At 38.0% G+C, this 15,998-nt stretch overlaps 1 protein-coding gene across 1 annotated transcript; it reads left to right on the top strand.

The window, feature by feature from the left end:
- The first annotated feature begins 1,134 nt into the window (after positions 1-1,134).
- LOC105032534 (probable UDP-glucosyl transferase 73B6) lies at positions 1,135-3,075 on the top strand. Its single transcript, XM_010906993.4, has one exon. It carries the CDS (start codon positions 1,427-1,429, stop codon positions 2,870-2,872), a length of 1,446 nt encoding a protein of 481 aa, XP_010905295.1. The 5' UTR covers positions 1,135-1,426; the 3' UTR covers positions 2,873-3,075.
- Positions 3,076-15,998: the final 12,923 nt, after the last annotated feature.

The raw sequence follows: 15,998 nt of genomic DNA, 5'->3' as shown, positions 1-15,998 counted from the left end.
TATCCTGAAAAGAAGCGATCTATATACTAATCTTATTAAAATAATTATGATCTCCATGATGATCCATTAATTAGGAGTATTTTAGGAATTAATCACTAAATAACATGTCTCAAATTCTCAACTCTTGAGAATATATGTCATCATTTTATTAATTTCTTGGATGATTGATGGATATATACATAATATAAATAAAATAAATAATTTAATTTTATTAATAATGAGCAATGTCTAATACAAAATTATATTCTTGAATGAATACATGTGTCAACCTAATTAATTTCTAAGGCATACATCATTTTATTACAAATAATGTACTATTAGTGATAATATTATTTGTATCACATTGCATATCATTACAAATAATATGCTTTTAACGATGACTTTTTGATAGCATATTATATATCATTATAAATATTATATTTTTTTTATGATGATATCTTATATTTTCATAAATAATATACTAACCGTAATAACTTTTTGATGGCATATCGTGTCATCCTAAATAGTGTCTTAGAATGCTTTTGTGACAATGGGATGGGATTCTTAGAATGCTTTTGTTATTCTATTCCTTAGAGATAATGTGGGCCAGAGCATCAAAATGGGATGGGATTCTTATTCCCCTACCATTTCCCGGGCAATGTTCTACACTTCTACTCTATTGAAACTCGTTGTGACCACCTAATGTTCTGTTTTGGATTTGTGCGTTCGCCAGTTGCAGTCCCTCTCTGACATTTGGCCATACAATGAAATATATACCAGCGTACGCGCTTCCAACTCCAAGTAAATCTCAGCTTTAAAATCTGTATGACGTAAGCGCTTACGTTAACCATCCACGTGATAACTATCAAACATGCTTTATCTTGCTTTCTGAGGAAAAAAAAAGAAAAGAAAATCAAAAAAAGGGAACATTGCCTTTTATTTTGCACTTTTTGTAAAGTAGTGGGAGACAAAGGTGATAAGCATGGAACTTGTCGTCTACGAAGAATCCGCCGTGCTTTTTCAATGACACTCTCCATGTGGATGTTAACACTTTCTGTCAAGTACTGGGAGATGGTGGTGATAAGCATCCAACTTGTAATTTTACGATAGAAAAAGAAAAAACATTCCTTTAATTTCTGCTGGATTTCAATAAACGTTATCTCACATGATCTTAGAACAAAAATGCTACTTTTTCACGGCAAATATCTAAAACACCATCCATCTGTAGACCGGTACCAACTCTCCCTCTCTTTTTTTTGGGTACAAGATTCCTCGCTCTTAGACTTCTTTTCTTCTTCTTCTTCACTTCACCCTATAAAGGGGGAAGGCCGTCCAAGAATCATCAAACCAAATAAGCCCGATCTCTCTTTCAGCTTTTACTTCTTCTTTACCCCATAAAATTTGTTGCTCAACCAGTTTGATTAACCTTTCTTTCAAGGCTAACTACATGGACAGGGGAAAAAACCATCAGCTTCACATTTGCTTCTTCCCATTTATGGCCCATGGCCATATGATTCCAATGATGGAAATCGCCAGGCTATTCGCTACAAGAGGCTTAAAGATAAGTATAATCAGCACTCCTGTCAACGTTCCTCAGTACTCCAAATTTACAGAGAGAAGCAAAATTTTGGGTTACCAAGTTGACATTCTAGTCATCAAATTCCCTTGTGTGGAGGCTGGATTGCCTGAAGGATGTGAGCATCTGGACATGGCTCTCTCTGGTGACTTAAACAGAAATTTTTTTACGGCCGCAGGCATGCTTGGTCCACAACTCGAGCAGCTCTTGAAAAAGCATCGTCCAGATGGCCTTGTTGCAGATATGTTCTTTCCATGGGCAACTGATATTGCACATAGTCTTGGAATTCCAAGAATTGTATTCCATGGCACAGGTTTCTTCTCTTTATGTGCTGCAGAATGTGTAAGATTGTATGAGCCTCACAAGAAGGTTTCATCTGATACAGAACCCTTCGTCATCCCCAATTTTCCAGGGGAGATCAAATTGACAAGAAACCAATTGCCACATTTTGCTAAAATAGAAGGACACCACTTTGCCCAGTTGCATATAGATATTAAAGAATCCGAGCTCAAGAGCTTTGGGGTTCTTGTCAACAGCTTCTATGAGCTAGAACCAGCTTATGCTGATCATTTCCGGAATGTTTTTGGAAGAAAGGCATGGCATGTGGGCCCTGTTTTTCTATGTAATAGTGACTTTGAAGATAAGGCAAATAGGGGTAAAGAAGCCTCAATTGAAGTACTGGAGTGTCTGAAATGGCTGGATTCTAAGAAACCGAACTCGGTTGTTTATATAAGCTTTGGAAGCCTCGCAAGGTTCACTTCTTCACAACTTCTCGAGATTGCAATGGGTCTTGAAGATTCAGGGCAGCATTTCATTTGGGTGGTGAAACAAGAAGGTGATGGTCAAGAAGGTAAAGAAGAGTGGTTGCCTGAGGGATTTGAAGAAAGAATGGAAGGAAAGGGACTTACAATAAAAGGGTGGGTACCACAAGTGTTGATTCTTGAACATGTAGCAGTAGGAGGATTTCTGACTCATTGTGGATGGAATTCAGCACTTGAAGGAATAGCTGCAGGAGTGCCAATGGTAACATGGCCTGTATCTGCAGAGCAGTTTTATAATGAAAAGTTGGTGACTGAAATTTTAGGAGTTGGAGTTGGCGTTGGTATACAGCAGTGGGTTGTAGTGGTCGGTGATTGTGTGAAGAAAGAAGCCGTGGCGAAGGCAGTGAATCACATTATGGTAGGCAAGGAAGCAGAGGAAATGAGGACCAGAGCAAGAGAGCTTGGAGAACTAGCAAGGAGGGCTGTTGAAGAAGGTGGGTCTTCTCACTCTGAATTGAATGCTCTCATTGAAGAATTGAGGAATAAGAAGATCTAGAGATGGTTCATACATTGTCTTGGCATATGGCATGCAGGGTGTCTACGTAGAAGTCCTGAAGTGAGAATGCTAAACACATTGTAGCGTTCTGCAAGATCTTTCTTAGTTTCATCTCCACGTAGGGAGTGAATTTTTTTGTGGAGAGATTGCATCAAGAAAAAGAGCTGATGTCAAGCTGCAATGATCAACATATTTCTCTTAAATATTATCCTTTCTTTGGCAGATTGCATTAAGGTTAAACAAATGGACATGCGTTCGCTTCTCGATATCTATTTGATTACTTCGTCATTTAAAATTCTTGGGAAGCTCAGTCTACCAAAGATCACAATCATATATCATGTTTTATAACTCCCACCTGTGGGTTCCATCTCATTTTCAGGATGCTTACAATAGTTAATAGACGAAGTCTACAGAAGAATTACTTGCTATGTCCCCCGGGGCAACATAACAAGCCTTTAACAAAAGGATCCTGAACTTTGCTTCTTGGTTTGACCTGTTAATAAGGGTCTAAATGAGTCTAATCTAACCAAAAATCCAAGGACTCAAACTAACATATTGCTCCAACGAAACTCAAATTCTAGACTCAAATTCGGCATGATTGCTAAAAGAAACTCCACCAGCCAAGCTTGAGCCCATTTCAAACCTCAATATAAACAGTATTCCCATCTGATCCTTCAACCCAAACCGATTGGATGTGAAATATCTTCCAACACTGGCGTCAGATCCACATGGAACATAAATAGCAAATGAAAATTAATATATATACATATATACATCTATACATACATACATACAAACATACATACATACATATATATATATATATATATATATATATATATAAACTATATATATATACATATATATAAATACATATATATATACATACATATATATATATATATATATATACATATATATATATATACATATATATATATATATACATACATATATATATAGATAAATATATATATACATACATATATATATACATATATACATACATACATACATACATACATATATATATATATATATATATATATATATATATATATATATATAGCATTTTACTGTTATGTGTTCCAGTTCTAGCATTAGGAATCATGAACCTTATAATCAATTCTCGAAACATAATTCTGAGTGAATATCACTATTGTCCAAGCTTTTTATTAAATATTATTTCTGTAGGCCTTTTGGCCATGAACGGTTATCAATTTTTAATAAAAGAAAACGTTTGCAATATCATTTTGAATGGTGTTACAATGTTTGTTGGACAACTTAATAATGGAATTTACTTTCTATCACAACCTGTTAATGTGGTTCAAACCTTCGGTAAATGCCCTAGAATAGATAATGTGTCAGAAGTCTACCTTTGGCACTGTAGGCTAGGTCATATCAATAAGAACAGGATAAACAGATTGGCTCAAGAAGGAATTCTTGAAGTAGGTGATTGTGAATCACTTCCAACCTGTGAGTCCTGTCTTCTTGGTAAAATGACCAAATCACCTTTTACTGGAAAAGGTGAGCGAGCCAGTGAACTCTTGGGTTTGGTACATTCTGATGTATGTGGACCCATGAGCTCAAGTGCAAGAGGTGGATATTTCTACTTCATAACCTTCACAGACGACCTATCGAGGTATGGGTATGTCTATTTAATGAAGCATAAATCGGAGTCGTTTGAAATGTTTAAACTATTCTGAAATGAGGTAGAATAACAAACTAGAAAGTGTATTAAAACTCTTCGATCTGATCGAGGAGGTGAATACCTTTCCAATGATTTTCTGACATATCTTGGGAAAAATGGGATTCTCTCTCAGTGGACTCCTCCTGGAGCACTACAACATAATGGTGTATCTAAAAGGAGGAATCGGACCTTGTTGGACATGGTTCGATCCATGATGGGGTTTGCTGATCTGCCGATCTCCCTCTGAGGATATGCGCTCGAATCGACTTGTTACCTTCTAAATAGAGTTCCGAGTAAGTCTGTAACCAAAACGCCATATGAGATATGGATAGAACGTAAGCCAGTACTCTCGCACCTTAGGATTTGGGGGTGTCCGGCTTATGTTAAACGTTTAATTACGGACAAGCTTGGACCTAGGTCTGACAAGTGTAATTTTATAGGGTATCCAAAAGAGACCAAAGGGTATTACTTCTACCTAGCTGATGAGCAAAAAGTGTTTGTCAGCCTTAAGACAATCTTTTTGGAAAAGGAGTTTCTTGGTGAAAGGACTGTTGCCTCTAAGGTCGAACTTGACGAAGTTCGGCAGGTGGAAAAACCGACACAAGTTGCTGAACTTGAACCAGATTTGGTTAGATCAGATCCGGAGCCCATTGTTCAAGCACCCTTAAGACGATCTGGTAGAGTACCACATCAACCAGACAGATACTATGATTTCTTGATCTGGGATGGCGATCCTATCGAACTTGATGAAAACGATGAGGATCCGATCATCTACATTGATGCAATGCAGAGACCCGACTCTGAGAAATGGCTGGAGGCCATGAAATTCAAAATGGAGTCCATGAAGGTCAACGATGTGTGGACATTGGTTGACCCATCCGAAGGAGTAAAATCCATAGGGTATAAGTGGGTCTTCAAGAGGAAGAGAGGTGCAGACGGAAAGGTGAAAACTTATAAAGCCCATCTGGTTGCCAAGGGATATCGTCAATGTTATGGCATAGACTATGACGAGATATTTTCTCCTGTGGCAATGCTCAAATCCATTCGGATTATGCTTGTGATAGCTGCCCATCTGGACTATGAAATCTAGTAGATGGATGTGAAGACAGTTTTTCTAAATGGAGAGCTGGATGAAGAGGTGTATATGATACAACCTGAAGGATTCACATCTACAGATGAGTCTAAGGTGTGCAGGCTACAGAGGTCCATTTATGGACTTAAGCAGGCATCACGGAGTTGGAACATACGTTTTGATAAGACGATCAAGACGTATGGCTTAGTTAAGAACGGAGAAGAGCCATGCATTTATAAGTGGGCTAATGATCCAGTAGTAGTATTTCTTATATTGTATGTGGATGACATTCTCTTAATCGGGAATGATGTCCCTGCATTATAGGGAATAAAGATTTGGCTGTCGTCACAGTTCTCCATGAAGGATCTGGGAGAAGCTTCCTACATCCTAGGGATGAGGATCTATAGGGATAGATCTAAAAGGTTGCTTGGTTTATCTCAGTCCACGTACATTGATACTATACTGAAGAGGTTCAGCATAGAGAATTTCAAGAAAGGCTATCTTCCGATAGGTCATGGAATTTCTCTCTCGAAGAGGGATTGTCCGACAACACCTCAAGAGAGAGAGTGTATGGGTAGGATTCTATATGCTTCGGTAGTGGGATCTATCATGTACGCCATGGCATGTACACGACCAGATGTGGCATACTCACTAGGGGTAGTGAGTAGATACCAATCTGATCCAGGGAAGAATCACTGGAAGGTTGTTAAAACCATCCTGAAGTATTTAAGAAATACTAAGGACCAGTGGATTGTTTATGGTGAATCAGACTTGAGACTTATAGGGTTTACAGACTCTAGTTTCCAGTCTGATCACGATGATAGCAAAAGTATGTCGTGATTTACTTTTATCCTTAATGGTGGGGCTATCTGCTGGAAGAGTTCCAAACAACACACAGTGGCTGATTCAGTTTGCGAGGCGGAGTATGTCGCTGCATATTCTGTGCTGCTACCATCTCTTCTGGGAAATTATGGATCGAGGTGACATCGACCTTCTGAAGATCAACGGAAAGGAGAACCTGACTGACCCATTCACTAAAGCCATTACGGTGAAGGAGTTCGACAACTACAAGTTGAAGATGGATATTAGATACTACACTGATTGGCTTTAGGCCAAGTGGGAGATTGTTGGGAATAGTGTCCCAAAGCCAATCGTCAGTCTGTTGACGGTTGTGCTCATTTTTGTATTTGTACATGAATTATGAATTAATAAAAATTATTTTGATATTTTTCATCATAAAATGTCTCATCTTCTAATGAACTTCTATGTTGTGGTGAAGTCCTTAGGACTATTTAGACTCGACAAAGGAGGATTTGTCGTTTAGTCCTTAAATCTGTTCGCGATCAAATGATACGTTGTTACCAAGGACGACAACATTTATCAAGCATAGGTCGTTGTGTGCCATATAGGTTGGTTGTCCTCTTAACCAATGAGTGTGGAGACACTGGTATGGCATACAGGTGAGATGTAAGGGTACATCTGCACTGAACATGACTGACTCTGGACCTATTTTTGCTGTCAAGATTTGCTCCGATGGAATATGGGTATAAATATCCCTCCGATCTGAGACCGCCACGATGACTTACAAGCAACTCACTGCACTTAGGCACTGGACTACCTGAATTTTTAATTCAGTGACAGAAGGCTACTGGGTGTAGTCAAGTACTTGACTTGTCGGTGTGTGTGTCAAGATGAGATTGACCACTCCAGTTTAGGAGCTGTATACAGTCGTGTTTCAATTTAGCAAAACTTTGACCAGGATAGTCCTTGTGAGGAGTCATAAGACTGTTTGAGTTGAGCACGATTCGGATGATCTGATCAGGGTTGACAGTTTAACCATGAGTCGTCCTAAATACAGAGGTCAAAAGAATGAATTATACAGTAACCATATTCATGTAGGTTCTGAGTGTTGCGATTGCGACCATTCGACCTATCCGATCGTCGGGTACCATTGCTAGATGGTCACTTCGATTAGTACAGGAATTGGTTCCTGTGCTACCGGCTTAGGTTCGAACCTGCGGGGTTACACACATTAGAGGTTCTTATCTGATCTGATGGTTGATGTAGAGTCCTACATGTTTGGGACTCAGTGATCGAGAATCAGGTTCTCTGATCACGAGTTCCACACATTATGGGTACCGGGGTCAAAAGTCCCATTGGTTGGGATTTTTCGATTAGGTTTACATATCGATAAATTCTGATGCCTGATTGCCCATCAGATTTGGACTTAGTATTTATAAGAGATTTAATTAATGATTTGATCACTAATTAACTTAATTTGATTGAGTAATTATTTTTGGATCAAGTCCAATTGAATTGGATTCAGTTGGGTTTGACCCGATTAGGTTAAGAGTTGACCTAATCGTCGAGATGGTTTGATCCCTGATTTGATCAGGAGTTGGGCTTAGTCAATTCCTGATTTGATTAGGATTTTATTGAGCTTAATTAAGTTTAATTAAGTTGGGTTTAAATTAGTCTAATTGGACCTAATTTATTTGGTTCGATTAGGTTGGTTTAAATAATTAAACCACCTTGATCCAATCTCTATGCGCCACCTCACTTCCATTGCACCCATTTAGATTCATGAGAAGGAACTTCTCATGAATTTTTTTCTCATGCCAAGCCCTCTCCAGGCCCCACTTTAATGTGTCAAATGGATAGATAAGGATGATTGGTTGGCCATTCAAATTCAAAATAAAGTTTGAATTTGAATGGGCAATCAATCTTTGCACCTTATCCCTTTTTTTATGCCCTATTTATTACATGAGAAAAAATTTCTCATGAAATCACTCCATGCACAATTTAAGCCACGCCTCATGCCTTTAGTGGATAAGGGATGAGTTGGTATCCATTTAAATTCAAAATTTGATTTGAATTCAAATGTGCAATTACTCATCTTTATCCTTTCTTTTGGATAAGACGTTTGACATTGTTATAAAAGGAGGAGAAGAGTGGGGCGTGCAAGAAGAAGTTTTTTGAAGAAAAATTCTGGGGCATGAGAAGTCTTGTGCGTGAGAAGAAAGTCCATATCCTTCCAAGAGAAAAAGAAAGAAAAGAAAGAAAAGTGGGTGCAAGATTTTCGGTGAGTTCCCTAGAGTTTTAGCCTGGTGTTCGAGAAGTGAGAAAGTGAGCTACGAGTGTCGTGAGCCCACAAAATCTCAGAGAGATCTTCAACATCTTCTCAAGCACATCTGTTGATGATCCAGAGCATCCAAAGAATTGACAGACATCGATCGAAGGAGTTCGATCAGCATCCATCGTCAAAAGGGCTCTACAACGAGCTAGCACTCGTGAGGAGTCGTTCAGACCGAGAGCTTCGTGTGGATGCTCCGCAGAGGTCAGACACGCTGTGTGGCTGCGTCGCGATGATCAGACTCTCCCGATGAAAATCAGATTGCGGCGATCTACTATCCGCACAAAGGTATTGTGTTCTGAATACATTACAGTAAAGTGTTTATTGTTCGAATTTGAATTTCAAATTTAAATGAATGCATGCTATATATCATATTTAGATCCTAGTCTAGGATAAATTTATGTTAATTAATTAGATTAATTAATATCTTTCCACTGTAAAATCATAATTTTAAAAAAGTTTTAAAATTATCATTTTACACCTACACTGAATTTCCCCACACTTCACTCTTTTAAAACAATGCAAGACGCGTCTTAAACGCGTGAATGGATAAAGCTAGGTGGTTGCTCATTTGAATTCAAATCGAATTTGAATTCAAATGCCAACCAACCCATCCTTATCCACTCTTGGCGTGAGAAGAGAAGGGCGTGGGCTCCCTTGTGCGTGGAGAGTTTACACGAGAAACTCTTTCTCGTGTAAAGTAAATGGCGTACAAATGGATAAGGCTAGGTGGTGCATGGATTAGTTGCCCATTCAAATTCAAACTTCATTTGAATTTGAAAGGCCAACCAACCATCTTTATCCACCCAAATGGCGCACAAATGGAGGGGCATGGAAGGCTTCTTCATGGGAGAAAATTCATGAGAAGTTGTTTCTCATGAATTCAAATGGGCGCAGATGAGTGAGGTGGCGCAGGGAGAGAATTCAAAAGGTGGTTTCAACCTAATTGAGCCAACCTAATCAAAATAAGTTAGGCACAATTAGACTAAGTTAAACCCAACTTAATTAGGCTTAATTAGGCTTAATAAAATCTTAATCAAATCAGAAATTGACTAAGCCCAACCCCTGATCAGATCAGGGACTAAACCACCTTAGCGATTAGGTCAACACTTAACCTAATCGGATCAAACCCAACTGAATCCAATTCAATTGGACTTGATCCAAAAATAATTACTCAATCAAATTAAGTTAATTAGCGATCAAATCACTAATTAAACTTCTCATAAATAATGAGTCCAAATTCGATGGGCAATCGGGCATCAGAGTCCATCGATATGAAATCCTGATCAAAAAGTCCCAAACCAGTGGGACTCTTGACCCCGATACCCAAAATGTGTGGAACTCATGATTAGAGAATCCTGAATCTCGATCACAGAGTTTCAAACATGTAGGACTCAAAGTCCATGAGCATTAGGACTCTTCACTAGCCATCAGATCAGAAAGAAACCTCTAATGTGTGTGACCCCGCAGGTTCGAACCTAAGCCGGTAGCACAGGAATCAATTCCTGTACTAATCGAAGTGACCATCTAGCAATGGTATCTGATGTTCGGATAGATCGAATAGTGACAATTACAACACTTAGAACCTATGCAAATATGGTTACTGTATAATTCATCCCTTTTGACCCCTGTGTTTAGGATGACTCAGGGTTAAACTGTCAACCCTGATTAGATCATCCGAATCATGCTCAACTCAAACAGTCCTGTGACTCCTCACTAGGACTACGCTGATCAAGATTTTGCTAAATTGAAATACGACTGTACACAGCTCCTGAACTGGAGTGGTCAATCCCATCTTGACACACGAACCGACAAGTTGAGTACTTGACTACACCCAGCAGCCTTCCATCACTGAATTAGAAATTCAAGTAGTCCAGTGCCTAAGTACAGTGAGTTGCTTGCAATTCACCGTGGCGGTCTTAGATCGGAGGGACAGTTATACCCATATCCCATCGGAGCAAATCTTGACAGCAGAAAAAGCTCTGGAGTCAGTCACGTTCAGTGCAGATGTACCCTTACATCTCACTTATATGTCATACCAGTGTCTCCACACTCCTTGGTTAAGAGGACAACCAACCCATATGGCACACAATGACCTATACTTGATAAACATTGTTGTCCTTGGTAACAACGTATCATTTGATCGCGAACAGGTTTAAGGACTAAATGACAAATCCTCTTTTGTCGAGTCTAAATAGTTCTAAGGACTTCACCACAACACAGGAGTTCATTAGAAGATGAAATAATTTATGATGAAAAATATCAAAATAACTTTTATTTATTTATAATTCATATACTAATACAAGAAAGAGCACAATCATCAACAGACTGACGATTGGCTTTGGGACACTATTCCCAACAATAACGCTCAGGTCAAAACCAAAAAATTCTAAGTTGGTGATCTAGTATTACGGCGAGCCGAAGTTGTTAGAAAATATGTCTTAAAGCCAATCATTTGATGATTGTGCTAATTATAAATGTATATGAATTGATCAATAATAAAAGTTATTTAATCTTTTTCATCACAAGATTACATCTTCTAATAAACTCCTATATTGTGATAAAGTCCTTAGGATTATTTTGATCGATAAAGAAGGATTTATTGCATAGTCCTTAAATTGGTTCATGATCCAACGATATGCTATTACTAAGATGATAGCGATATCAAGTGTAGGTCATTGTTTGCCATATGCATTAGTTGTCCTCATAATCAAATGGTATAGAGATACTAATATAGCATGCAGGTGAGATGTAGGAGTACATCATCACTGAACGTGACCAACTACGGAGCATTCTGCTGTCAAGGTAGCTCACGAAGGGTATGGGTATAAGTGTCCCTCTGATCTGAGATCATCACAGTGACTTACAAACAATTCATTGTACTTTGGTGTCAGACTAACTGAGTTTTTAATTCAGTAACGAAAGTGTTGCCCAGATATGAAGCCCAAGAGGGGGGGTGAATTGGGTCTTTTTAAAATTTTAAGGATTAGAACACTTGAACAATGTGCTAAGGTGTAGAGGAGAGTGAGTTGATTTACAATATAGATAAAATTAAACACCAATAAAAAATAAATAAGTATTAAATATAAATAGCAAGTAAGAAAAGGCAAGTACAATAAACATAAAGAATTTATAGTGGTTCGGTGCCAACTTTACATCTACATCCACTCTCCAAGTCCCTACTTGGGAATTCAATCCACTAAATGGATTACAAAGATTATACCATGTCGGACACCTCTGACCCTTATCTTTCCAGCAAAAATACTTATTTTTCGGATACAAGCCAACCCTCAACAATTCGATTTAGGGTTCGAATCAATCCAAACGAGTTTTGGAACCTCCCAAAACTCAAACATCCAAAAATAAATTCAGAAAAATAGGGTATAAAAAATTCAGTACACAATCTCCTTAAATAAATACAATACATGCAATAGAAATATAATACTTAAGGGAAAGAAGCTTTTGCTATATACCCTCAATGAATTCCACACTTGATTGTAGCTAGAGAGTGGTTGGTGAAGTGCTTAAATACTTCTATTCTCTTTTTTAGGGCTGAATATACTTTTCTCAGATTTGAACTTTAGAGCTTGCAAAATCTTATGATTTCTCACTTCAAGAGAGCATTTATAGTTACCATTTACCCTTGAGAATGTCTTAGAGTTGGTTTAGAGCCATTGGAGTGCATTTTATGCATATTAAATACATGAAAAATGGATTGAAACTAGCCGTTACGTGTGCTTGCAGGAATGGGATATCCCATGGGGTGTCCCACTGGTATTGGGACGTCCCATGGGGCATCCTAATAGGCCAGACAGAAAGTTCAGCTTTCTATTTTGGTCTCAGGGTCTCAGGGGTCATCCTAGGTGGGTCATCCTAGATGGGTCATCTCATTGCGTGTCATGAGCCAAAATGAAGCATGCCGACTGCCCAACGAAAGGGGATGATCCAGATGGGTCGTCACATTTTGTTCCAACCCAATATTTCATATATTTAAGGTCTGAAACTTACTAAAATACTTCTAAACACTTTCAAGTAGATTCAAATCAATTTGGATACTCTCAAAAGCTTTCAAAAACTTCTCCAACTTGCTGAAACTTCAATTTTTGGCACACTTGATGAAGCTTTTCAAATCCAATCTCTTGGACTATCTGAAACATTATAAAAATAATCTTCAAAGATAGAAAACACATTAGTAGTCTTCTCAAATGGTTTGTGATTATCAAAATTAATTCTTGGAGCAACAATCTCTCTCTTTTTGATGATGATAAAATATTTGAGTATTCATAAAAAAATATCTTTAAAGCTCAAAGAATTTAGGTTTATGAAGCACTAGAAGAATTATGCTAAAGATTCAACATAGAAAATCATAATATACATATTTTCAGTAAATTTTAATGATTTAATTCATTTAGCTGAAACCATTTGTGAAGGAATTAGAGAATTTCTAAGAATTGTTCTTATTCGTTCAAAATCCTCTCCTTTCTTGTATGAATTAGATTATTTTGATAATTTGAAGATAAATCTCCCCCTTTCTTATATAAAGAGTGTTCCATTTAAAAAAATTTCTTATTGAAGCAGAGATGGTTCATAAAAAAATTTTATTCTTTTCTTCCTTGATTCTAGTATCAGAGCAATAGATATGAAAGGGATATTTCTTTCTCTTTTTCTTGTTTTGATATTAAGGTGAGAATGAGACAAATTGAGCAAGAATCAAAAATGGATATATCGAGTCAATTTGGTATCAGTGCAAAAATAAGATTAGTAGAATATTTTAGAAAAAAATAGATTGATCAGAGTAATTTTTCAAATATTATCAAAATAAAGATAAAAAATGATGTGTCAGAGTTAAAAAATAGACGAATCAGTATAGAGTACTGTATTAGATCAAAAAGCTTTTAAAAAAAAAACTTAAAAAGAGCAAAATATTTTAACAACTACATCATTTTCATCATTTACCATTATTTCTCTCCTTTTACCATTATTATTTTTTATTTACCATTATTTCTTCTCCTTTTTATTGCAAATACACCATTTTCACCATTTACCATTATTTCTCCTCCTTTTTGATATCATCAAAAAGAATAACTAGGAGAGTAAGATTTTCATGGTGTTAGGTCAAGTATCAAGGAAATAGAGCATCCATTCATCCATCCAAAAAAGAAATGATAATAGACATTCATTCATCCAAAAAGATATGATAATAAACATTCATTTATCCAAAGAGACATGATAATAAACATTCATTCATCCAAAAAGATATGATAATAAATATTCATTTATCCAAAGAGAAATTAGTCAAATGGAAATAACCTCATTCATTTACACCAAAAGAGAGGTTACAGTCATAATGAGCATAAAGCTCCCATACATCCAATCTACAAAATATAACTAAGTAATCTAATACAAAATGATAAAGTCAGAGAGACTGGGCATTGAGCACGAAATCAAGATAGATGACACAGGATCAGCCCCGTCCTCGACTAAAGGGTCTGGTTTGAGATGAAGAAGCAGGAGGATAAAAAGTAATGGGCTGTACGAATGTAGGCTCAGTATATGTAGAGGACCTAGACTGAAGTTGAGTCCTAATACCATCTAACTGGGACAGGATACCCCTCATAGTAAGTCTGAGTCCATCCAGATCAACTATCACAAAATCTTTAGAGTCTTTGATATCTATCCTAATCACCTCGAGAGAACAGCGAAGCTGTGAGTGAAGTTTGTCTATCTCTCGAGCTAGGTCATCCATCTGTGGTGCAGAAGAAGTCGATGTGCCTATGCCAGTAGAGAGAGAATCTACTATCTGTCTGATCTCTCTCTCCAAATCAAAGATCTTGCCATTGAATCTTAGAAGGGAGCTCTCCATACCCTCCAATCTGATACTCAAGTCTGATAGAAGCTCCATCAACGAGGAAATATGTGGCACAATGGATGAATCCAATGATGGAGCAGAGATGGCACTCGAAGAGGTAGGGTGAAACTGCTGTGGCTGGTGTGACTACTGCTGTACTTGCTACTGTACCTACTATAGAATCCACTCCTTGTATAGCTGAAACTGATGGAGCTGCTATAGAATCTGATCTTGAAACTGCTGCTGCTAGACTGATAAGATCCCTGCTACCCTCTCAGCAAGCTGTCCCATATCAACATCCCCCAAGCTGAAAGTAGGCATGGTATGACTAGATAGAGGGACTCTGACTGAGGGTTCTGCCTCAGACTCTGAAGCATAGTGATCAGCTAAACTTAGCCTGGGCAAGGGAGAAGATGGACCCTCCCCCTCAGCATGCTCCTCCTCCTCATCACTCTCCTTCTCAACAGCTGCAGCTCGACCCTTGGCCCACCGGCCATCAACTATCATAAAACCCATGAGCCTAAGAGAGTTGTTGTAGGTGTCAGTATATGACAGTCTACAAACAATCTCTCTCTCAAAACTGACTCCTGACTCTCTAAAAATAACAGTAAGGGCCATACCATAGGGCAAGAGAGCCTTGGACCTATTCAAAGATTTCCTCATGGCATCTATCATCAGGAAGGAAAGGTTCAAGGGAGTCTCTGAAACTACATGGTGCATCAGGAAAATGTCTCTCCCCATCATCAGATCATATCTTCCCCCTCTAGAGAACCCTAAACACCATGTGGTGGAGTAGCCTCATCTCCATACTAAGATCTTTGGCCTCAATCTTCAAGAGCCCTTCCACATCATCTCTCCCTAGTATGGTCCTAAGTCCAATCTCCTTCTTAGGAAATTCATCTAAACAACTACCCTCACAAGGCATCTGAAGCAGTCCACTTAGTCTAGGTGCATTTAAGACAATTTGGCCTCCCTTTACAGTAGACCTCAAAACACCTTCAGTGAAAATCAAATTTGAGTAGAACTCTTTCACCAAATCAATATAAATTGGTTCAGACAAACTTAGAAAAGATTTCCACCCTTACTTTACTAGTTTATCTCCAATTAAAAAACCATCATGTCTCAAAAATTTGAAGTCTACATTTCTACCCAAAGCAACCTTCCTTGCAGATAATGGAATCTTACTTGGAGTTACTGGAAGGGATGCTTGGGTCGGCTCATGTGCTGTCTTCTTCCTCCTTTCTTCTGCTTCCATAGATCTCTCTGACTTCCTTCTTTGTGGCATTCTCATTTTGGGAGTCATATCCCAAGAAGAGGGTGGATAATGGTCAAGAGGGTGGAGAAGAATGCGGATTGAAGTGAAACTAAGTGGAGAAGATGATT

This window comes from Elaeis guineensis, chromosome 12, assembly GCF_000442705.2.
Source record: "Elaeis guineensis isolate ETL-2024a chromosome 12, EG11, whole genome shotgun sequence".
Classification (NCBI taxonomy): domain Eukaryota; kingdom Viridiplantae; phylum Streptophyta; class Magnoliopsida; order Arecales; family Arecaceae; genus Elaeis; species Elaeis guineensis.
Note: the sequence above shows the minus strand (reverse complement) of the source record. Positions and strands in the feature narration are given on the sequence as shown.

Excerpts from the sequence above, each read along its gene's own strand:
- LOC105032534 (XM_010906993.4), top strand. The coding sequence starts at position 1,427 with ATGGACAGGGGAAAAAACCATCAGCTTCACATTTGCTTCTTCCCATTT.